The 23,561-nt window shown below is 37.7% G+C and overlaps 4 protein-coding genes across 13 annotated transcripts in view; 1 reads left to right on the forward strand and 3 right to left on the reverse strand.

Annotated features, from left to right (window-relative positions):
* Positions 1-3,696, reverse strand: part of LOC135106040 (dynein axonemal heavy chain 10-like) — a 72,030-nt gene extending 68,334 nt beyond the window's left edge. For 3 of the 7 annotated variants that reach the window (XM_064014839.1, XM_064014840.1, XM_064014838.1), the window contains exons 1-5: positions 2,926-3,693; positions 2,392-2,516; positions 1,655-1,746; positions 433-660; positions 2-81 (exon numbers count right to left, since the gene is read on the reverse strand). In XM_064014839.1, the coding sequence (XP_063870909.1) occupies positions 2-81; positions 433-660; positions 1,655-1,746; positions 2,392-2,516; positions 2,926-3,152 (752 nt within the window). In that variant the 5' untranslated portion in view covers positions 3,153-3,693. Of the gene's footprint in view, position 1; positions 82-432; positions 661-1,654; positions 1,747-2,391; positions 2,517-2,925 lie in introns of those variants that run through there. The other 4 variants (XM_064014835.1, XM_064014836.1, XM_064014841.1 and 1 more) reach the window with 4 other exon arrangements.
* A 1,720-nt stretch (positions 3,697-5,416) lies between these two features.
* On the forward strand, positions 5,417-19,189 carry LOC135106046 (uncharacterized). Of its 4 annotated transcripts, XR_010271109.1 has the most exons (6): positions 5,417-5,577; positions 7,217-7,354; positions 7,607-7,760; positions 8,517-8,657; positions 9,252-9,305; positions 18,018-19,189. XR_010271109.1 is itself a non-coding variant. In XM_064014849.1 (5 exons), the coding sequence occupies exons 1-4, from the start codon at positions 5,523-5,525 to the stop codon at positions 8,644-8,646; spliced, it is 477 nt and encodes a 158-aa protein (XP_063870919.1). In that variant the 5' UTR covers positions 5,417-5,522; the 3' UTR covers positions 8,647-8,657; positions 9,252-10,924. The 4 variants fall into 4 exon arrangements, 3 of the variants coding, with proteins under 3 accessions (XP_063870919.1, XP_063870918.1, XP_063870917.1); XM_064014849.1 differs by lacking the exon at positions 18,018-19,189 and having other exon boundaries at positions 9,252-10,924; XM_064014848.1 differs by lacking the exon at positions 18,018-19,189 and having other exon boundaries at positions 8,517-10,924.
* LOC135106044 (tudor domain-containing protein 3-like) lies at positions 11,307-23,436 on the reverse strand. The gene is made up of 12 exons (XM_064014845.1): positions 23,284-23,436; positions 22,357-22,438; positions 22,181-22,246; positions 21,530-21,690; positions 21,086-21,227; positions 20,431-20,643; positions 19,840-19,977; positions 15,837-16,074; positions 14,715-14,868; positions 13,298-14,102; positions 12,972-13,023; positions 11,307-11,874 (listed from the first exon to the last, which is right to left on the reverse strand). Exons 1-12 carry the CDS (start codon positions 23,328-23,330, stop codon positions 11,810-11,812), a joined length of 2,163 nt encoding a protein of 720 aa, XP_063870915.1. The 5' UTR covers positions 23,331-23,436; the 3' UTR covers positions 11,307-11,809.
* On the reverse strand, positions 16,886-19,739 carry LOC135106045 (uncharacterized). Its single transcript, XM_064014846.1, has 2 exons — positions 19,188-19,739; positions 16,886-17,380 (listed from the first exon to the last, which is right to left on the reverse strand). Exons 1-2 carry the CDS (start codon positions 19,737-19,739, stop codon positions 16,934-16,936), a joined length of 999 nt encoding a protein of 332 aa, XP_063870916.1. The 3' UTR covers positions 16,886-16,933.
* Positions 23,437-23,561: the final 125 nt, after the last annotated feature.

Here is a 23,561-nt window from a genome sequence, read left to right on the forward strand (position 1 = left end):
CCTGGAGAACTTACGGGCGAGGTTAGCCAAGTAGGAAGTTCGGTCATTTTTGCCCAGGCGTTCACACAGAGGCACGTACACCTGAAAGAACATACACATGACTCGTTATTAACTTCTGATGGGATTCAAACAATTAGTAGTGGTTTTAACAAATCAACAGGGTGTGAATAACAGTAGAGGCAGTGACCACCTTCAAACTCTTCTTCAACCACGCTTTGCTCTCTCACCATGACTATTTTTGAAGGCCACAGAGACGACTGGCAGGATTCTCGAATATTTCACCAATTAATAATGTAGAAATCTTCTTAATCTGTCACTAGAACCATAAAAACATCCTTAAAAAACTCATGTAATTTCAACTAGAGCCTCTTGAAAGAAGTGTTTTTCAAAATTATCCATTAGTAACCCACGTGGCAAGCATATGAGTACTACCTGTCTGAATATGGCGTGGAGGGCACGGTGGGTGTGTGGGAGAAGGTATGTCAGGTGGATGTAGAGAGGCATGAGTTCCTGTGCCTGGTTCTTGTCCTCCATCTCTGGCACAGCACCCTCACAAGCCTTCTTCGCCAGCACCACCGGCACGCCTATGGTGGGAGGGGCGGCTGTTTCCTGCACGTGAAGCAAAGGTCCTGCCATCTTGGTGGTGCTTGTGTGTTTGTGCTGCAGGAGGAAGGAAAGAAATACAAAATTAAAACAAAGTAACATCTTTTAACCCTATGCTTTGATGAACATATTCAGTTTCATAATGGCATAATGAAGGAAAAAGAATTAATAGCACCATTCCTTATTCTAGGACAGTGGTTCTAAACCTGGGTTCAATCGAATCCTAGGGATTTGGTGAGTCAGTCTTAGGGGTTCATTGGAGGTGTATATGCATTGGAGGTGTATAGTTCATTTTGTGCACTTTTATTTTTCCAACTAAGAAGGGTTCGGTGAATGCATGTATGAAGCGTGCAGGGTTCAATACCTCCAACAAGATTAGGAACCACTGTTCTAGAAGCAAATCAATTCAATCTCATAGACAGAGAGAAGGAATTTTGATATGAAAACTATGAAAGGAGAAAAAAGTAGCATCAAATAAGGATTTTTAAGAACTTTTCCCTTAATGGCACAAGAAAGGAAAAAAATAGTATAGCACCATTTCCTATTCTATGAGGAACAAATTAATTCAGCCTCTCATCCAGAAAGAAAAAAAATACGAAAGGGGACAAATGGCATCAAATAAAGTTTCAGGCTAAACAGATTGTTACACCAGGGGTATTGGTGCGGGTGGCATCCCTGCCTGTTGAGTGCCTGTCGTGCCCTGGGAGACTTGTGGTGCCCCTGTGAACTTGTAAAGCAGTGTACTTGCGGAGGATTTGTCAATAAACCTAGGGAATAGTGCTCGTGTTTTTTCCTTGTACCCTGGCCTCGTGTGTGTGTGTGTGTGTGTGTGTGTATGCCTTGTCCCGGCGTTCAGAGTGATTTATTTGAGGCCCCGCTGCTCTAGTTTCTTGACCAGTGCCCGTGTGGATAACACGCCCGCCCGGAGTGAGGGATGGGCGCAACAAGGTTAACTGATTGGTTGATTGGCTAAAGGTGTTGTGAGTAGCCAGTCAATTCTATATGACGTTTTCTCTCATTCTTCTACCTACTCGAAAAACACTCAGCTCACCACATCTTTGGCGTTCCCTGGCTTCTCATTTTCCTCATCCTCCGTGTCCTCATCCTTTTTATCGAACTTCCAAGAGAAGGAATTTTCACCGGCTGAAGAGGAAACAGACCAAATGAGACTAAAAGCATACCTTGGAATTCCAGTTGATACTAAGAAAGGAAAAACAAAAAATAAAAAAAAAATAAAAAATGTAATCCTCACCGCAACAGATTTCTAGGTTATCAACACTCACAGTAGTGTTGGAATCAGATGAGACATAACACAATTTGCGTCTTAAAAAGTCCTCTGTACCGCACACACACACACACACACACACACACACAAAGAGAGAGAGAGAGAGAGAGAGAGAGAGAGACAGAGAGATGTATTGTTTCATTATTAAACCTTACCGTAGTCTCCATGGTAATAATAATAATAATAATAATAATAATAATAATAATAATAATAATAATAATAATAATAATAATAATAATAATTAATAAATAAATAAATAAATAAATAAATAATCAAATTACTAAGCTTCCAAACCAAACACAAAATGTAAAAGTATCTGGCAAACTGGGCCAGGCTGAAAAAGATGCTCAAAACAAAACACGTGTCTCTTTTGCTGAAGTTTTAGAGGTGGTTTGCTGCTACTTTACAGAATCCGGGGCTACCACATTTGGCGATATATCTAGGTACTGACTAGCTGATCGATTGCTTGCTTGACTGATTAATTGAAAGACAGAAAGACGAACCCGTGGAAGCGATAGGATGGGGCGGGGAGAAGTCGGTGGGAGACGCATCCATGTCATCATCTTCCTCTGCGTAATCTGCCTGCCAGAAGACCAAACTCTTTCCCTTTGCTGCTTCATCCAAGAATCTGCAACATGATGTCATACTTTGTAGAAGTGCTGCACTGATTTCCAGAGAGAGAGAGAGAGAGAGAGTAATAAATTTTACCAGTGTAACAACCATCTCGGATGCTGAGGCACGCCCGTTTTGACTTTTGGGCTCACAAGGACTAGACTATTTCTAAAGGCCACAAACATAAGTCCTTGGTGTTTTCCGACTGATGTTGGATAACTCGTGTTCAAATATCATAAAAACACATTTGAAGCACCCAGACACTCCCACCAGAGTATATTGAGGCAGTATAACCTTGAAAACCTCAAATATTTTAATTCCCGCCAGTAGAAAATAATGGATAGAAAACCAGAATGTTCAGTAAATACGGCCTCATGTTTCTTCAGTGTTTCTTTACATATAGTAATAGAAATAAGGTGGAGTACCTGGCGACAAGGGCAGGTGTGTAGTGGTGATCGGAGTGTTTAGGCCACACCAGACGGGCGGGGCGAGTGGTGGGGGCGTAACCTAACAGTTGACACACCCATCTCACCACCCACCACACCCTAGTGTCCTGCTGCTCCTCTTCTTCCTCATCTTCCTCCTCCTCCTCTTCGTCATCCTCAGCTTCTCTCTCTTCCGTACGCTCTTCCTCCTCGCTACTTGAAAACATGATGGCTCCTTTCACTTTCTCACTCCCTCACTATATTCTCTTATTCTTATTAATCTGCCTCAGTAAATAACTTATGGCAAGAAAAGTCACACGTATGTTTCAATCAGCACCATAATCAAAAGTGCGTGAATTCAGCAACGCTTTGCTTTATCATTACGACTATTTTTAAATGCCACATATATTATTAGCTGGGTTCTTAAGGGTACTTCTTATGTTAAAAAATGTAGAGATCTTATTGATCTATCACTAGAATAGTAAACAATAAATAAATAAACAATAAATGCCCATGAAAACCCGTGTAACTTCAATTACAGTCTTTTGAAGTAGTGGAGGTGCGGTGCAGAAGTGTTTCAGAATATGGTGCTTATAAATGAAACACTACCGCTGATGCTTTTACAATTTAAGACAATCTCTTGTTCTTTCAGTTTCAATATGAGCGTCGCTTTCTGTGTTTCCCGTTTAGTTCCACCAGACGCACACATACACTACAATACTGGGTGTGGAGCTCTGAGATAAAACTGTTTCCTGACAGCATATAGGACACAGCGCTCGTTGCTATGGACGCCGTCGCTAAGGAATCGATCAAGAGTTTACTGATGTCTACGTAGATTCGTCTTTCTATCTATTCACTTTTTTTTTTCTTTTATGTAGGAAGGACACTGGCCAAGGGCAACAAAAATCAAATAAAAAAATATGCCCACTGAAATGCCAGTCCCATAAAAGGGTCAAAGCAGTGGTCAAAAATTGATGAATAAGTGTCTTGAAACCTCCCTCTTGAAGGAATTCAAGTCATAGGAAGGTGGAAATACAGAAGCAGGCAGGGAGTTCCAGAGTTTACCAGAGAAAGGGATAAATGATTGAGAATACTGGTTAACTCTTGCGTTATAGAGGTGGACAGAATAGGGGTGAGAGAAAGAAGAAAGTCTTGTGCAGCGAGGCCGCGGAAGGAGGGGAGACATGCAGTTAGCAAGATCAGAAGAGCAGTTAGCATGAAAATAGCGGTAAAAGACAGCTAGATATGCAACATTGCGGTGGTGAGAGAGAGGCTGAAGACAGTCAGTTAGAGGAAAGGAGTCGATGAGACGAAAAGCTTTTGATTCCACCCTGTCTAGTACAGCAGTATGAGTGGAACCCCCCCCCCCAGACATGTGAAGCATACTCCATACATGGATGGATAAGGCCCTTGTACAGAGTTAGCAGCTGGGGGGATGAGAAAAACTGGCGGAGACGTCTCAGAACACCTGAATTCATAGAAGTTGTTTTAGCTAGAGATGAGATGTGAAGTTTCCAGTTCAGATTATAAGTAAAGGACAGACCGAGGATGTTCAGTGTAGAAGAGGGGGACAGTTGAGTGTCATTGAAGAAGAGGGGATAGTTGTCTGGAAGGTTGTGTCGAGTTGATAGATGGAGGAATTGAGTTTTTGAGGCATTGAACAATACCAAGTTTGCTCTGCCCCAATCAAAAATTTTAGAAAGATCAGAAGTCAAGCGTTCTGTGGCTTCCCTGCGTGATATGTTTACCTCCTGAAGGGTTGGACGTCTACTGTTACTGCTACTTCTACTGCTACTACTACTACTACTACTACTACTACTACTACTACTACTACTACTACTACTACTAGCAGTAATAGTAGTAGTAGTAGTAGTAGTAGTAGTAGTAGTAGTAGTAGTAATAATGATAATAATAATAAGAAGAATAAGAATAAGAATAATGATAAGAAGAAGAATAATAATAAGAAAAATTCCTGTGGAGGAGAGAGAGAGAGAGAGAGAGAGAGAGAGAGAGAGAGAGAGAGAGAGAGAGAGAGAGAGAGAGATGCAGTGAAAAAGTGGGATAGATGACTGGAATTTGAAAGTTCGCTGATTAAGCAGGATATTATTTGGACGTGGAGATAGGATGGGAAAAGAACGATAGGTGAAGGTATTGAATCTGATGCGAGTGATGTACGGTAAGGTACAGTACGTAATGTATGGCTAAGGGGAGGACGAGGAAAAAGGTGGAAAGTAGGAAGAGTCTTATGTATACGAGACATATTGTTTTTTTGTTTTTTTTTTTTTCTCGGCTTCCTGGGTGATCTCGAAGGTAAATATGTAGTACTATTCCAATAAGCTCAGTCTAATTTACATCTAAATTTCTGCTTCAATCCATCTGTATATTTCCTTATTTATCGATTTATCTGTCTATTCATTTAACTATCCATGTTTCTGTCTGATTAACTATTTATTCATCAATCTCTGCGTAATTCCGGTGAGGCAACCACCACCAAGCCACGCGCCATCGAAGTCGCCGTCACCGGCGTCGCGCCGAGGATTGGGACGCAAGCCATAACACTACTTGGGTGGGGCTTTGTAGTCTGACTGGGGTTCAAAATGAACATGAAGACGCAGGTTGTAGCACTCGTATTTGCTCCTCTCATATCCTTGGGTAAGTGATGTTAATATTTTGTTGAAATAGTAGCAGCCTGAAGTGGTCTTACTAGGTAATTGGCCTAAAACTGGTTGTCCTTGTATGTTGTTTGGACGTCATGGTGAAACTGATCACGCCGTGTATGGCAGGTATTTCAGGTAATAAGGTACCACTTCCGGTCATCATGTTGATAGACTCATTACTTATAGATTACATACTGTCACTGATACATTTGTTTTGCGGGTAAGTTTCGTAATTATGACCCAAATATGAAGCAGCAAATCTCATTTCATACAATACCATCGTTTCTCTTAATTTTAGTCTCAATGCATAACCATCATGGAGGAATGGAAAAGTGATTTTAGGGTGGCGAAAGGAAAAGTGTATTTATTAACTAACATTAAGGGAGTTTAACCCTTCCTTCACGAGTCATGCTAACCATGCTGCGCCAGTCTCTTGGCCATGTGAGAATGAGGGGTATTTGAAAACTAAATCTAACCGAATATTTCACCAGATAGTTACGGGGATAACCCCTGGCCATTCCACAGTAGCTAAGAGATTGAAAATATTGTATCACAGGAAAGGTTTTGAGGTTTCTACTGATCACTGATAATGTATTGATGCATTAAACCCCAGCATAATCCACAAGCACGCAAATACCTCCACGGGAAAGAATTACAGCTACATTGATTGACTAATCCTGTTTAAGGCACATGGAATCTATATTAGCAGTTCATTTTGAGAAACCTGAATATATAAGGGGGGTAAATCTTGACCAGTAGTGGCTCTTTTTTTTTTATTCTTTTGTCACCCATCGCAAGGACAAGCAAGCTTGGGAAACCTAGTGGGAAAGCGGGGTTTTAGGGTGGGTGAGGTCAAATATGGGAAACCTCAAATGTCTGAGGACAAAAACACTGCTTTTGGAGAAAATCCCTAAACAATAATCGATAAACAGGGAGTATCTGCTCCCCATGCCCCATAATAATAATAATAATAATAATATTATTATTATTATTATTATTATTATTATTATTATTATTATTATTATTATTATTATAACTACTACTACTACTACTACTACTATTTAGTAACTGCTGCTGCTACTACTACTACTATTTAGTAACTACTAGTACTACTACTACTACTACTACTGCACAATTTGTATGATTATTTTGTCTATGGTTATATTACTTAACTTTCATATGGAGGAAATTTATTAGGTTTCGTAATCTGTATTCGTAATAGATTTTATGCTATGGCTCCAGCAGCACTGTGTTCCTGTCAAGTCTGAAGAAAGTGGCTCTTCTCTAATTCTGGGTTGCCGACCTCTGCCCTACATGGACTCCACCTTAAGGACACTAACCTATTCTAACCATATTTTCCATTGATTATTTTAGTCTTTTGTATTTAAAAGTTTATTTAGATTAATGTTTTGTGATTTTACTTGGCATGTAATTTGAACTTGCATTGTTATTTTTTTAAGCTTGTAGAAATATAAATAATGTGCTGGTGCATTTATTTTTATTTTTTATTTATTTACTTTTCTTTTATCATTATATTCTGCTTTCCATCACTCATTGATTTAATAAAAAAAAATATTCACATGTACATGGTGGTGTTCATGTACAAGTTGTAGATATGGAATCTGTTTTGCCAGTATCCAGCTTGTGGTGCTACCAGTGTGTCAGTTCACATCCAGGATGTGGCCTGTATGACTTTGACTGGCGGTATTACTGGAGCCACTACTGCCATGATGCCAATAACAAGTGTGTCAAGCTCATTGAACAGAGGGGAGGTGAGATAGTATATGATGGAATGCACTTTGTGTCTTATTATTATTTGATCTACAAGGACGCTACATTACCTGTTATCACTATGTAATGAGTTACTTACATGATTGCAAGCAAGATGGTTTAAGAAAAAGCATAAATATGAAATAAATCAAGTATGTTTTTTTATACTAAGTAAAAAGATTACAAGAAAAAATTTCTTATAATACAAGAAATATAGATGCATGCATTCTCAACGATTGTGTGTTATTCTGCAGCGGATATAAAAGTGACCCGTGATTGTCTAAGCAATCTGGAGGGCCACCGACGAGACATCCCAGCTGATCGATATGAGGGATGTCGCCCTGCTGCAAAGGATCCCCTCATTGGCCAATACATTTTTCCATCTATTACAGAGATTGATCATAAAAGGTAAGTTGGATTCAGTAACTGATTTGTTGCTTTATGCATTTGAAATTATGGGAGCATATACAGCATTGATGAGATTTAGTCATTAATTTTTCATTAATACAAGTTTCATTGAATTCAAGGTCTCTTTGTTCTTGAGTAGATTGTATAAGAGGGTATATATTTTAGAGACAAAGTTGTTTGCTTTTTTTGGTACTTGCTGTAAAGTCCAAACTCCCAGTTTCTTCCTATTTCTGTATGTCAATCTCTCTCTCTCTCTCTCTCTCTCTCTCTCTCTCTCTCTCTCTCTCTCTCTCTCTCTCTCTCTCTCTCTCTCTCTCTCTCTCTCTCTCTCTCTCAAGCCTTTCGGTTTCATTATTTCAACCAAGGAGCAGTTAGGTATGACTTTGTTCAATGGGTGTGAAATAGTGCCATGAACAGGACAGTGAACATCAGCTTTGCTCACAATAATGACCAAAATACTATGGGCCTTTAAGGCTTCTATATTGAAGCTTCTTTATAAGGCATGGCCTGTAATGTATGCATCCATACTGTCTTATTTATTTATTTATTTATTTTTTTTTTTTTTAGGTGTATAGGCTTGAATATCAAGGAACTGTTATTTATGACTGTTCTTTGTCAGGGGCCAAGGGGATAAGCGAAGGGTGTGAATGCGAGTGAATGTGAAAGTTGTGTGCCTTGTCTTAGCTAGCCCCCTTTTTTGGGGGAGACAGGTTTAGTATATGTACATCTGAATAATTCATGCTTTTTTTTTTACAGGGAGTATTACACAAATGTCACATTTTGCTTCTGTGACTTTGATGAAAGATGCAACAGTGCCTCTGTGTCTGTGGTAAGTGCCTTCCTCTCGGCATGTTTGGTAGTGGCTCACCTAGCTGTGTGGGGATGAAGAAGGCTGGTGTAAGTATATATTTTTATTAATAATTATTGTTTATTAATTAGCTTCACACACAAAATAATTACTAAAATTTTTACAGAATTTGTGAATTCTGATGCTGCCTAAGAATTTTGTATTTTCATAGGTAGTTTATAATGGCAATGAGTTTTGTCTTCCAGTTCTCAATTCAAATTAATTTTTAGTAGTTGTGTCCCATATACAAATTTGTATATTCTGTATTTAAGCCTTAGCTTGTTGATAAACTCAGCAATTATATCCTAACATACACATATATTACCCTATAGTTTTTACTTACATACATACAGATGTTAATTTTTATTAGCTAGTTTTTTTTTTTTTTTATTAAAAATCATCTTTGTTTTTGCCATCAGTTAAGTGGCAAATTCCTGTTAAAAAGATAACCATGTGCATTGTTTGCACAATAAAGTTTCAAGTCAGTGCCTTTAATGTTCATACATCACCAGTATCATGAATCTCAGAATTTGTCCATATTTTATATCCAATGATGTATTGTGATGTATTGAAAGTGAAAATGCCTGCCGCATTTTCTTTCTTGTTACTTGATTAATCACAATCTTAATTATGTTTTGTTAAAGACTGCATGGCAGCTGTTCCATCTTTCAACAAGAGTAATAGCAGGATTTCATGAGGTATAGTATCTGAAACATTTAGTTTCAGTCTCTTAAGGCAGGTTCTTACCAGCTTTGATGGTACACTGGATATGGGATGTGCACAATACAAAAACCATGTGGCTTCTAGTCACTATAGTGCTTTTTGAATAAGGATGTTATTGCTGGATGTGATGCTATGCTTGCAATGTGTGCAAGTGTTGCTTATGTGTCTTGCCTGCCACTGGCCCAGTGATTTTTTCAGACATTGCTCAGCTGATGCATGCATATCCTGAGTAACTTGTGAGTCACTCTGGGCAACAAGGCATACCATCACTCATCACTGCACTGTTCCTCTTGAAAGAAAAGCTGGATTGCATAGCAAAGCATATCATTGCTTGCAGTGTGACTTCTCAAGTCACAAGCATCGCCAGTGTCGGCCCATGGTATTCCATATCTAGCATAGTATTGCACCTGGTGTGAACTTGCCTTTATGTTGGCAATGTACTTCATTGGCACATGCCTTATAATTTCTCATGTAGTGATATTTTGTTTTGTTTGATTCATTAGTTCATATTTTGTCATGTTCCTTTTTACCTATATGCCATCTGCAATAATTAAATGTTAAATATCTGTATTTTCATCATTAAATAGTGACTTGTTAACATTCACACATTATATGCATGTATAACTGCTCAGGTAGATGCATCAGGATTTAAGGAGTATGACATTTATTCTAATGTTGATGTATTTGTGATCAAACAGTGAAACCAAAACCAGGTAGACATTTCCGTCCATAGAATCATTGCATATGCTAACTGAGTACCTTAACTGCATGCCTTGGAAGCTGTATTTTAATATAAGCTTTATCGGAATTTGTAAAATTTACAATGGATTAATCCGTCCTTAATGTAAGGAGATAACTTAGGTAAGAAAAGGTAGACATTTGCTGTATGTCATGAGAAATTAAAGTCTTGTCCACTCAAAGGTAATGAACAGATATGGTCATAGTTAAAAGTTTTATCTATATCTGAGGACCTTGTTTAGAATATTTGGTCTTGATTCCCGGCAGCTTTGTAATTTATTCCTAACATTTCCAATCTTTACAAAATTATTAAAAAGAGGTATTGCCAAATGTGTAATGAATTTTGATTTGTAATATTTTAGCCTTGATTATAGTGTACAAAATTAAGATGTCATCACACTGGACACAGTTTTTACATTAATTACTGGCAGCTAGGTAGCTGCCAGTAATTAATATTAGTTAGAAGCAGTGATACTTAGTCTACATACTCTAAGTGAAATACATATGAGTAAGTTCAACCTATAATAATAAAACAAATATGTATAAATTCATCATTCTCATTGTTGCACTGAAACAGGATAATCTCATAACATGTCACAAAAGCAGCAGGTTGATGGAGGGATTGTGTCCAGTGTGACATTTTTATATTGAGTTGAAAAAAAAATATAAATAAATAAAAAAACAGGAAAAGAGATATAATTAGTTTATCACCATATTTTAAATGTGGTCCTCTGTTTATCTAAATGAAAGAGATTTGTAGATAAGTACTGTTGTAACTGTGTAGTATTCATGAAGTGAGAAGTTAGAATTTCAAAAGTATAATGATTTTGTCGTTAAATATAATTTTTACATAATAGTGATTTTTCAGTTTCCTGTCCTCTGCTGGGCACTAACCTAAGCTCCTTTGCAGACTGACTATCTGCAAAATCATGTCAGGAGATGAGTGTCTTATTTGTGCCTATAATAGAGCAGACATTAAATAGGATGTGTGGGTGTATATTACAGCTGAGCAGTCCAGTTTACCTCCCCTGGCTGTATTGCTGTTTTCACGGTACACTCTCTCTCTTATGATGCATGGTAGCCATTTTTGTAGTGTTTGATCCATATTATGCAAGTGAATGCACCCTCTTCTTAAGAATCTCATTTCCATTATAATTTTTTTTCTTTATTAATCAGCTTTTACTTGCTGGAATAATGACGGGTGATCTGTGCCATACAATGGAAATAAGACAAAAATGTTTATATGAAACAAATTGATCTTTAGTAACACAAGCATCTTAAACATATCCTGCATTCAAAGATAATTCAGCCTCTAAATGAGTAAGTTTTAAATTACACAAAAACAATTATATCCCCCAAAGGGCAACATACCAAGTTGCTATAAAATTCACTAAAGAGAAACCTACCACAGTCATAGCAAATGCAATAATTTTTTTTATTTATTTTTTTTTTTTCACATTTTTACAAATACCAGCAATTGACAATACTATAAAATGTGTATGGAAAAATCGCCTGCCACGTTACTAATTTTGTGAATATACAATTTTCTCAATGTTACATTTCATTACTATAACCTTTATTTACAGTAATTATTATTGCATCACCATTTATCAAAAGTACAAGAACTGCAAATATTTTTTTTGGTACCAACTATTTTAATTAAAGTTAGAGATAAACCTTTCCAACAACTATCCCAAAAGTTATTAGCAACTTCCTTGGCCTATCCTGCCTCAACCAACTGTTAGTAGTAGTTTCCTCGGCCTCTTCTGCCTCCACCTCGTCCACCGCGATGGAATTCCAAAGTTCCTGTTGAGGTTAGCTTTCATGAATAATGAAAGTCTACATTTGTATTACATTTTCCAAGCAAAATATACATTAAAAATTTCTAAACACATTTCACACACTATTAAAATTAAATACTGCAACTGAAAGCATTGAATTCTTGTTCAAATGTGTTGCACCAAAACAAGTTAAAATGTCAGTCTCTTCTGTATGTATTATTAGTAATTTGAGCATTATGTGGTCTATTTTACCAATCACTAGCACCTACAAAACTCGAAAGGTGCCTCATCAATGTCACTACCAGGAGTTTGATACCAATTATTGATTTCTATAATACTAAAGCAAAAGTATTCATCCAATGGTAAAAAAAAAAAAATAAATAAATAAATAAAAAATAAAACATTTGGGGTGTTCTTTATCATAAAATTATCTTTTTTCCTATTTTATTTTTTTGCACCATCTACTTTCCTTTCCTGATAAATGGACCTTTTTATTAACAAGTCCTTCTCTCTCCATGATATTGTAAAGTGCACAAAGTTATTTTAATAAAAAGCTTATCTAGCATGAAAATTCAATTTTGGTTGGATCTGTACAAGATATCTAATGATCTCGTCAAGTAACTACCCACTCAGTAAAACAATTATGAAGGTAAGATACACTGGAATGTCTGCAGACTGCCCATGAATATGTCTCTCCACAACTTTACTGGATTTGAGTCTACCTGGATTCATTCCTTACTGGTTTGATCTCTCTTATTCCACCAATGTGTTTATTTTGGTTTTTCTAAATTATCTTAAGGCTTCTGACAATTTCCTCTTCCTTGAGGTGCCAGTACAAACAATGCATGATGTCTTCATGTTATATGTGGCAGATGGTATATGATGTCATTTTCCACTACCCCATTATTTTTGTTTTCTTAAATTATGATAAACTAGTATTAATAGTTTTAATGCATAATGATGTGCATTCCTGTATACTTAAGTTCATTCTGAAGACAAAGTAGAACTGTGTGAGAACATGAGAGGAATAATGAAACAGAAGAATGATGTGCATGGAAAGGCAGATAAAGACAGAATAATGATCTGTTTAGGTTCACTATTACCAACAAATGGTGTACTTACCAACAAAGTTGGAATAATCATTGCCTCCCTCATTCCTTCCATAATTTGTAACCTGAAAAAAAGTTTATGGCTTACAGTATATTCTGTATATATATATATATATATATATATATATATATTTTACCTCTTTAGACTATACAACATGATTCAATAATTCCAGACAAGAGTGGTATACTACCAAAGCCTCCTGATGCCCATTACTCAATACCACTAAGGTGGCACATGTGTCCTTATGGAACTCAGGGACTCAATCATTCTATTAGAGTAATTATAGTCAAATATCAAAAGATAAATTTAAAATAGAGCAGATTAACTGTAAGACTCACCTTGTCATAACCTTGTTGATAATGTCCAGACAATGTCATGCTGTGCTGAAAATCTTGGATCATCTCTAGTTCTTTGGCTGAGTATTCTGTTGATCTTCCACCTCTGCCACTATTCCAATTGCCTCCTCTTCCTCCACTGTAGCTATTGTCATTACAATAGCTTCCTTGTCTGCTACTATAATGGTCATGTCTGCCACCATAGTAAGCATTGTTGTCTCCCCTATTCCTGTTATCACTGTAACTACTTCCATTACCTTGGTAACTGCTACTCCTACTGTCATTTGCCCCACTGTAATTAGCATCTCTGTAATTGCTGTAGTTTACACTATTACCGCGGGGATTATTACTATTGTTTCCTCGTCCACCTCTGCAGTCTTCACTGTAATTGCCACTGATTCCACTCTCTCCTGCTCCATAGCTTCCACCACTTGTATAATTATTGCCCCTCCCACTTCCTCTGTAGTTTCCTCCACTACGTCCTCTGCGCCCACCTCTTTCTTGTGTATAATAGTCTCTATTCCCTCTGGCACCACCATCCCTGTAGTCTGAGTCCCTTGCATAATACCCATCTCCTTTTTGTCTCCCATCCTCTCTCCCATAGCTCTGTCCTTTCTCCTGATTATAGTTTGAGTAATATCCTCGTGCTGAACCTGATCCAGTTCGTACAGGAGGCTTTCTTGAGTTGTCTTGCTTCTCTTTTTCCTCCATCATCTCTTTACTCTCAAGGTAGCTTCTGGTGCTTGAAGGAGCTCTCTCCTCTCCTGGTGCAGGCCAGTTTCCAGTAGTCATGTCAGGAGGTGTAACACTGGGAAAGGATATTACAGTCAACACTTAACATTGACAAAAAAAAAAGTCAAATCAAACAAACAAACAGCAAACTACAGCAATTGATTTTATGTGGACTACATGGCAGGTACCCTCTATATAAAAAGGATTCTAAATGATATGTAAAAATACCAAAATTAGCCACTGAAGTATGATCAAAAAAGGATTGCATAATTGATATTGTTTGTCTATAAAAATAACCTTCATACTTAACAACAGGCCTGTTTTTACTGGTTTTATCTCCTCCTTCAACATGTGCATTCAACACTCTACTGCTGCAGGCCTTGGTTCTTTGATAACAGTATTACACTACACTAGATTATCAGATACAGTTAGATAATATTCTATAACATTTCAAGCATTACAATAAGCAAGTACAGCCTTCTGCAATACAACTCACAACATCTTCAGTTGGGTAATACACAATGGCAACTTTCTTCATCAAATTCATTGGTTCCAGGACATTCTTTATAGGATGTGTCCATTATAGGATCTACAGAAATATATGTACATAATTTAGGGGTCGTTCATTTCATAGCCACCTAATTTACCAACCAAAAAAATCCATTCATTACTTAAGATCATCATTTACCTGCCATTGACAGTCCCCCGGTTGCTGTAGCCTCCTCGGTTCCCACGGCCCCTTTGGTATCCCATCCCTCGGCCTCTACGGTCACTTCCTCTACCCGGTTGATTATAAGCAGGACCTCTCACATCAGCAACAGGCTCCACAAAACTTACTGTCTCTATAGAAAGTAAAAATTGGGGAAAACTTATGAGTAAATCTGATGCTTCAATATTATGCTGAACTATCTGAATATAATAAAGAAAAGACTATCTGCAAATTTATATAATTTTACACAGCTTATATTAGATGTCATCCATGATTATCACTTCAAAGAAAAGTTTAAGGCATTTCATATGCATGTCACTACAAAAATAATGAAATCAGTTTGCAGGTTTATCAGAATGTAGCATAAAATGGATATTATATACTACTCTATGTATGGACACATTCTTTTTTCTCTCTCTCTGCTAATGAAGAACTCTACTGTACTGTGTTATGATCTATATAATAAGAAACATGAGGCAAGAGGAACTATATGTTTATCTGTAAGCTGAAGAGCAGACATTTGGTGAGGCCACTCCCACACCTTGTGTGAATGGATCTGAGTGATAAGGAAGGCCAAAGGGAGGGAAAGGGGGAAGGAAGGTGCTGCAGAATTCAAACATTTTTCCATCATCTTTGTTACTGATGGCATTCACCAGTCACACTTTTTAATGGTGTGTGTGTGATTCACCTACGGTCGTCTACTGGTCACCCAGCCAGCTGTTCCCCTATGGAAAGAGCTCAGAGCTCATAGTGACCAATCTTTGGGTAGGACTGAGACCACTGACACACCACACACCAGGACAGTGAGGTCACAATCCCTTGGGTTACATCCCATACCTACTTGCTGCTATGTGAACAGGGGCTACACATTAAGAGGCTCGCCCATTTGCCTCATCACACCTGGGATTTGAACCTGGGCCTTCTTGGTTGTGAGCCAAGCGTGCTAACCACTATACTACATGGTGTGTGTGTGTGTGTGTGTGTGTGTGTGTGTGTGTGTGTGTGTGTGTGTGTGTGTGAAGATATAAAGGAAGTGTTAGAAATGTGCAAATGAGTTTATTAGTATTGTGATAGTCTATACTTTACTAGCAAAGAACTTACCCTTCTTTTCAATCATTTTGGTGTCAAAGAAATCAAAAAGTGAAGCTGGGCCTGATGGTCGAGGCATGTTGGGTGGAGGCTCAACATCATCATCGCTGTCATCTGGCCCTCCTCCGCCTCTTCCCTTTCCCTTGCCTCGCCCTCTGCCACCTCGCCCACGACGTCCACCTGCACTTCTCTCTTCAGACTCTTCCCAATAATTGTTGCGTTCAGGAGGAGAAGGCTGACCAGTGGCAGCCTAGATTTCAGAAAATAATTGCAAAACACTTTAAGTAACTGCCTACACAAGTTCTCTCTTCTGAAACCATACTGCTCTTTACTAGTCACTCCCTATGTACCCTCATTAAAATTACCATACATAAAGATAAACTGAGTAGCTAAAGGTGCCATTCCACCAAAGCCGTGTTCTGCACAAATTGTTACGCACTTTTTGTGCAGAACTTTTCCTGTGCACATACAAAAGAACACCCCTTGTTGACCACGTGTCCACCGACTAAATGTACACAACTTTTGTACGCGAACATTGCAACACTTGTGCTGAACTGTGCGAATACAAAAGTTAAGCACAGTTTGTCCTCAGTGATTTAGTTAGTTAGCAATATGGACGGACAGGAAGAGGTAGCGCTTTGTGGTGCAGCCTGTGTTGTGGTATGCAGTTTGCTGAAAAAGAAAAGAAGAGCAAAGCCTAAATGTTGGGTGAGACCCTTCTTAAAATGACGAGAGGAAGAAACGGAAAGATTTTTAGAAGAATTAAAAGTAGATCCTCTGAGTGGATTTAAAAATTTTGCAAGAATATCTTGCGAAGATTTTGAGTTCCTCATCAATGCTATTGGTCCTTTGATAGCCAAACAGGACACAAACTATAGAAAGAGTGTTCCTGTCTCAATAAGGCTGGCAATAACACTCAGATACCTTGGAAGTGGTGATTCCTACACAAGTTTGATGTATTTATTCAAAGTTTCAAAAGAACTTATCAGCCGTATTGTTCCAGAAGTGTGTGGTGCATTGATAACCACACTAAAAGAAAATATTAAGGTGAGTGAAATACATTGTACTTAACATATATCCATTTATTTTTCCATTGAACACTAGGTATCTTAATAACTAGCACTATTATTTCCACCATCATAGTTGAAAGTGTTGAAAGCTCCGACAGTAGAAGAATATCCATAAGCTTGATTACTTGTCGAATTCTCTGAATAAGGCGATGGCACGGGAGTTGTAGAGTACTTTCCAGTGCCAAGGATTGCGTCATACAATAGCATGTCTATATCTCTTTGCACTAAAATCCTTGTGTGTTCGTCTTTGATTCTGCGTAATTTCGTTGCTACTGCAATACCAAAAATATCATAATCATCTTGCTTCTTTGATTGCACCTGCTTATTCACGTTCTCCATAATGGACAAAGCATGATGAATTCTTGGGTCCTCATTTTCAGCAGGACGTTTTCTCACTTTATTAGGAGGCTTTAATTTGGCAATTGGACTTTTTTGAGGTGCTTCTTCAGTTTCACTCTCCCCTTCTTCAAGCATGTCTTCTGACATCTGTTGAAAGACAAGTACACATTCTAAGCAATATTACTTTTTCCCCGCAAGGACATGTAAATATACAGGGTGCGGCAGTCAGACTTCCCTTTTTGGATGCTAAAAATAAGATGGAAATATAAATTTATTTTGAAACATTTTTACATCAATGGAAAGAACAAAAACGGAATTTTTTTTGGAGAATGAAAGTATTCAAGTACACTAGGCTACAACAATACACTAGGCTACAACAATACGCTACGCTACAACAATATGCTACGCTACAACAATACACTACGCTACAACAATACACTAGGCTACAACAATACACTAGTGTGCAACAATACACTAGGCTACAACAATACACTAGGCGACAACAATACACTAGGCTACAACAATACACTAGGCTACAACAATACACTAGGCGACAACAATACACTAGGCTACAACAATACACTTGAATACTTTCATTCTCCCAAAAAAAAATTCCGTTTTTGTTCTTTCCATTGATGTAAAAATGTTTCAAAATAAATTTATATTTCCATCTTATTTTTAGCATCCAAAAAGGGAAGTCTGACTGCCGCACCCTGTACAATAAAGTTAGTAATAACATCCATCCTATGCTAATACTACATAGTTTATATTTTTCTCTTTTCAGATTCCAAGTACCCCGGAAGAATGGAACACAGTGGCAAGTGAATTTGATCGTTTGTGGAATTTCCCCCATTGCATGGGGGCAATTGACGGGAAACATGTTGTGCTTCAAGCTCCGGCCCACACAGGCAGTGACTTTTTCAACTACAAAGGACAATTCAGCATTGTGCTGCTAGCAATTGTTGATGCTAAATGCATGTTTAGATACGTGGATATTGGATGTAAAGGAAGGATATCAGATGGTGGTGTCTTTAAGAATACTCCTTTTTATGCTAATCTACAACAGGGTAACTTGAATCTACCAAACCCTTATGCCTTACCAGGAAGAAATGAAGCTATTCAACCTGTGCTAGTTGCAGATGATGCTTTCGCATTAGATGTCAATGTACTAAAACCTTACCCTGGTCAACATGACAAAAGAACAAAGGAAAGAATATTTAATTATCGTCTAAGCAGAGCGAGGAGGATTGTTGAAAATGCATTCGGCATTTTATCTGCAGTGTTTCGTGTGCTTAGAAAACCTATTCTCTTAGCTCCTGAAAAAGCACAACAGATAACACTGACGTGTTGCTACTTGCATAATTTTTTAATGAAAAAAAAGTCCTCTTCACAACTGTATTCTCCAAATGGTTTTTTGGATACTGAAAATGCAGATACTCATCACATTGTACCTGGAGCATGGCGCCATGATGCACCTAATGAAAATTTCTCACCCTTAGAACATGTCGGAAGAAGACCATCCGGAAGTGCAATTGCAGTCAGAGAAGAGTTTACAGAATATTTTATGACGGACATCGGAATGGTTCCATGGCAAGAAGAAAGAGCTTAATAATTCGTTAACACTAGGTTAGGGTTGGGAAAATGCTCCAGTTTTATTGGTTAAAATGTTTCTTTTGAGTGGGTTTATTATTGTCAACTTTGGCACTAAATGATTATACTTAGCAATAAAACAGTTACAAAAAATCTTGTATTCAATATAGCCTAGTCACGATACGAACATGAATCATGTCAGGCACAAGTCTATATTTAACTCTTTAGTTGAAAGAAAACTCAAGAATTAATATTAGCATTTGGTATTAGGTCACAATAAATGTATTTTACGTATCTATCAAAGAGAATTTGAAATAAATATATTAGTAAAATGCAAACACTATCTATATGGATATTGCCTTACCTGCTGATTGATTTGCCATTCTGTGTTGACGCTGACATTTGGACAGTCTCTTCCATGAATGAAAGCGAGATGTTCAAATGCAAACCACTTTGGTTTATAGATATCTTCTCTGCCAGAACCTGAAGTTTTAGATTCTACAATTTTCTTGCGCTCTCTGCGGAACTGAGCAAGAATGATCTTCCATTTCCGCATTACTTCAGTTGAATCACAATTAAATTCTTCACCCAATTCCTTAGTTGCATCATGTTTTTTGTTCTTGTTTTTATAATCTATGTCTGAAGGGTCCCAGAGCGTTGGGCGCGTTTCAATGGCCTGAATAAACTTAATGATTTTATCATTTGTCCACTCCATTGTGCGCGAACACACCAATGTTTTCTCTCCTGTAGCGGTAGCAAGACTGACTGCGCGCACAAAGTAATCCTGTATGTTAGAGCGTGTACACTGAAAAGTTGAGTACGCGCACACAATGTTCGCAGCTGTGCGCGCACTTTTCTCAAATGTTCGCGTACAATTTGTTGCTGTTCGCTTGTCCGTTTCCACCGAAACATACATTTGTTCTGTACAGTGTGCAGCACAGTGCCGCACTGTGCTGCACACTGGTGGAAAGCCACCATAATATAAACCAACATGCCATACAGCACATGGTACTCACAGCTCGTAGTTCCCTGATGGCCTTAACTGGGTCATTCTTGCTGTTCCTGAGAGCCCACTCAGCAACATCAAGAGAGAATCCTGCATTCACAACTTTCTGTACATTGGCATCTAGCATCTGCTTACCACCTCCAAATACCTGTAATAATGATTTTATAACATTGGTAATGGGTCTATTTAATTCAACAATTTAAAACAACTCCAAAAATATAACTTTTAATACTATTCAGGTATTGATGTATGAAAAATTTTCATTATCTCATAAATATATGACAATGTGTGGTGTATATTACAAGCTGAGATATTCAAAACTATCTTTCTACTAATCATTGGCATTTATACTGATTTCATGTAAAGAGAATTCCTCAAGCAGGATGATCTTCATTGGCTGAAAACAGAAGTATTTTCCTAAAAACCACAATATATTAGTACATTATGAATTGCTTTATAACAGATACTGAGAGTGAGATATTCTTTAATCAGAAAAAAAAAAATCAGTAATAATGCATAAGTACATATATAATCTAAACAATCCTGGTGGTTCAATTTGTTTCAAAACCACCATCAGCTGCACAGTAAAATATATAATTACCTTTATATTTCCTTCCTTTGACAACTCTTTCACAACTTGTTTCCTCTGGTTTTCAAATTCTCCATCAGTCTTTTCCTTTCCCTCAGGATCTTTTAAAGACTTGAATTTCTGCATCTCTGTGGGATTTTTAACAATGCGCTTTCCAAATGGGACCCAAGGAGGTGGCCCCGACCCATCAGCAGCACAGACTCCACGGCTGTACTTGGAGACGCTCTGTTTATCAACAAGACACATGTCAGTCCAGAGTCTCTTCAAGTTTTTTAGAAATAATGCAGTAAAAGCCAATCAAATTGGTGCAGTAGTGTAACTTCCAGCTTTTGGCTGTTCTCAGAAAACCTTAACCATCCCCAATGATTTTTTCATACCTTGCATTTCTTTAAATATAGAAAAGGAAAAGTACACCATTAAGGATGATAATTTAATATGCTGAAGACAAACTAGGGAACTTGAAACTAAAATATCTCCTTGAAAATTTGGGATCATCTTACATAACCAGTTGTCTTAACCAGGATATACAAAACATGAGATAAAACATGTAGGGGTGGTCTAGGATAAACAGGGCCTTTGTAAACAAGTAGGATTACAGGAAATGATGATGATACACAAGCCTGACATACAAATTCAAATTTGCTGTGCAAGAAGCCTTGATACATACAGCAGAGAGCTTCCACTTTTCATAAAGTTCTTGAACAGTGCCACCAATTACACTGATGTTGTTAGGAGTGAGCAGCAAGAAACCACCACTCACTGGAACCTTTCCATTCAGACGAACTTTAGTCCCGGGTGCTGTTTTTAAACTGTGGAAAGATTTTCCTATTCATAAATATACAATGAAATAGGTGTGCCTGAATAGTACCACTAAAAAAGACTAAACATGTATGAAGGAGGACTATGAATGAATTACAAAGACAAGTTAAAAAAACTTCAGTCAAAGGCTTTCCTGTTTTGAGTTCATCATAATTATCATATGACATCCTTAAGAGAAAATTTATATCTAAAATGAAACTGAGACAAGAGACAAAGAATATAAAATATTTATAGCAATGTGAAAGTGAAAGAAAATTAATTTAAATGTTTATTATGATCATGAGTGACTGACCTGAGGGTCTTGATATTCTGCACCTCAAGCCCCTGCACTATGTTAGACCCATCAGTAAGGGAAACTCTCAACATCCTAGGGGCACCACCTGACTCCTCAAATGCCTTGGGTGCAGAAACATTTCTCATCTTGGCAACTTGGAGTACCAAGGGGACTGACAACTGAAAAAAATGAAAACAACTCAGTAAAAATTATTTGAGATCCAAGAAATTCTGAACACTACTTGCCACAGTACATGAAAAATGTGCAGAACACCTTGATGGTTTGAGGGGCACTCACTGGTGTAGGAATATAGGAAAGTTTGTCCTCTTTGCCTAAAGATGAAAAAATGAGACAGGAAAGTGAGAGATGTGTTGACAGTTTTTTAGGTGCTCAGCAGTGAAACCTTTATGTAAGATGGTCCCCATTGTCCTGCACATGTAATAGTCAAAAAGTGACTGACTGAATGGAAAATCAACATCTTATTACATGTAGTGTGCAGATTGCAGCACTCTGTTGTGCCAACCATGATGTAAAAGCCTTGCAATCAGTTTTACTGTATCTTGTGATGAAATATAGCATCCAGTCTTCACATTTATTGTGTTTCATAAAGAATTATCATTACATTGTTCTGCATAAAACAAAGAGGACACAATGTAGATGAAGACTTACTGAATTCTTCTTCCCCTTGAGCAAATCCTCACTGAGAGAACCAGCGCCAACATCTTTCAGATCACTCTGAAATTTAAAGAACATTATCTTATGAGGTTATACTATCAACAATATAATACATACATCAGTGCACTAACCTCACACTTTATACACATACAGTTACTGAGGATACTCACATTAAGTACTTCATTTGTAGCTTGTTGAATATTAAAGTTGCTGCCTTCCAATAAGTTTTCAATGCCCTCTTGATCTAAACTCCTGTAAAAAAACTACACATTAGCCATTTTCTTTCACATCTTTGACCACAGCTACACAAATTTTTTTACAATGTTGGTTTCTTGGGCATTACAAAAGAGGAAACAACCGATACTTAGGACAAATTTTAAGGTAATCTGTAAAAGGTTTCATCATTAACTACTTGTTTTTGGTAATTTATGATCTGCTTATGAAAACTGTTTGTTTCCTCAGTCCTAGCTGACAGGACAGGCTTAACTGTCTGTTTACAGGTAAAACTTTTGTAACTCTTTGTTAGTTAACCTAACTTAAATGACAACAGCATTCATATCCAAAACTGTGTAACAATAGTGAGTAATGAAAACTTGCTGTATGATGCATGTATTTATCTAAACTCTCATTAATTACTACAGCATTCTGAGAAATTCAGACTATAAGGCTGGTGCATTCAGACTAGGCAGGTGGTGTGTTTGGTCTGGAGAATGAATTCAAACATTAGTGCATCAATCTATCATTAGTGGATAGCTGAGGCCGAGAAAGCCATCAAGAGGCAGAGGAAAAAATTGAGAATCCTTGACGCAATACCAAAAAATTCCACAAATGCGAGTAGCAAAGAAAAAAAATAGAGCTGGTGAAGGAGAGAAACTCCATCATCTCTTCTCCAGTCAGACCTTTCACTCCCACATCTTTTCCTATGCAGCGCTTCAACATTTTCCTCAGACCTTCTCGTCTCCTTCCAGCGCTCTTCCTGTGTAACCCTGTCTCTTTAAATCCAGGAAGCCCTAATAACACCTCAGGAATGAAAGGAACAAATGTCATGTTCCATTTTCACCACTCCACACAATGCCCCACACTACCAGCCTTCTTACCAGCCGTCAGCTTTAAGCACGGATATCAACTCCTTGGCGGACACCATGTTTTATCCGTGATTTTGGTGATATTCTCGGTGAATTTCGAGAATCGCAAAACACAAGCTGCCCTCCTAGGCAAGTAAACAAACACTGGGTCAGTCTTAGACCAGGGACTGTTCTGCTCTCTCTCTCTCTCTCTCTCTCTCTCTCTCTCTCTCAACATGCACATATCCTTTCTTCTTCTTTGAAACGCCTCTTAAAATATCAGGGCTGAGATTCACTAACAGTCCCAACTT

The sequence above is a fragment of the Scylla paramamosain genome, chromosome 12, assembly GCF_035594125.1.
Source record: "Scylla paramamosain isolate STU-SP2022 chromosome 12, ASM3559412v1, whole genome shotgun sequence".
In the NCBI taxonomy this organism is placed as follows: Eukaryota; Metazoa; Arthropoda; class Malacostraca; order Decapoda; family Portunidae; genus Scylla; species Scylla paramamosain.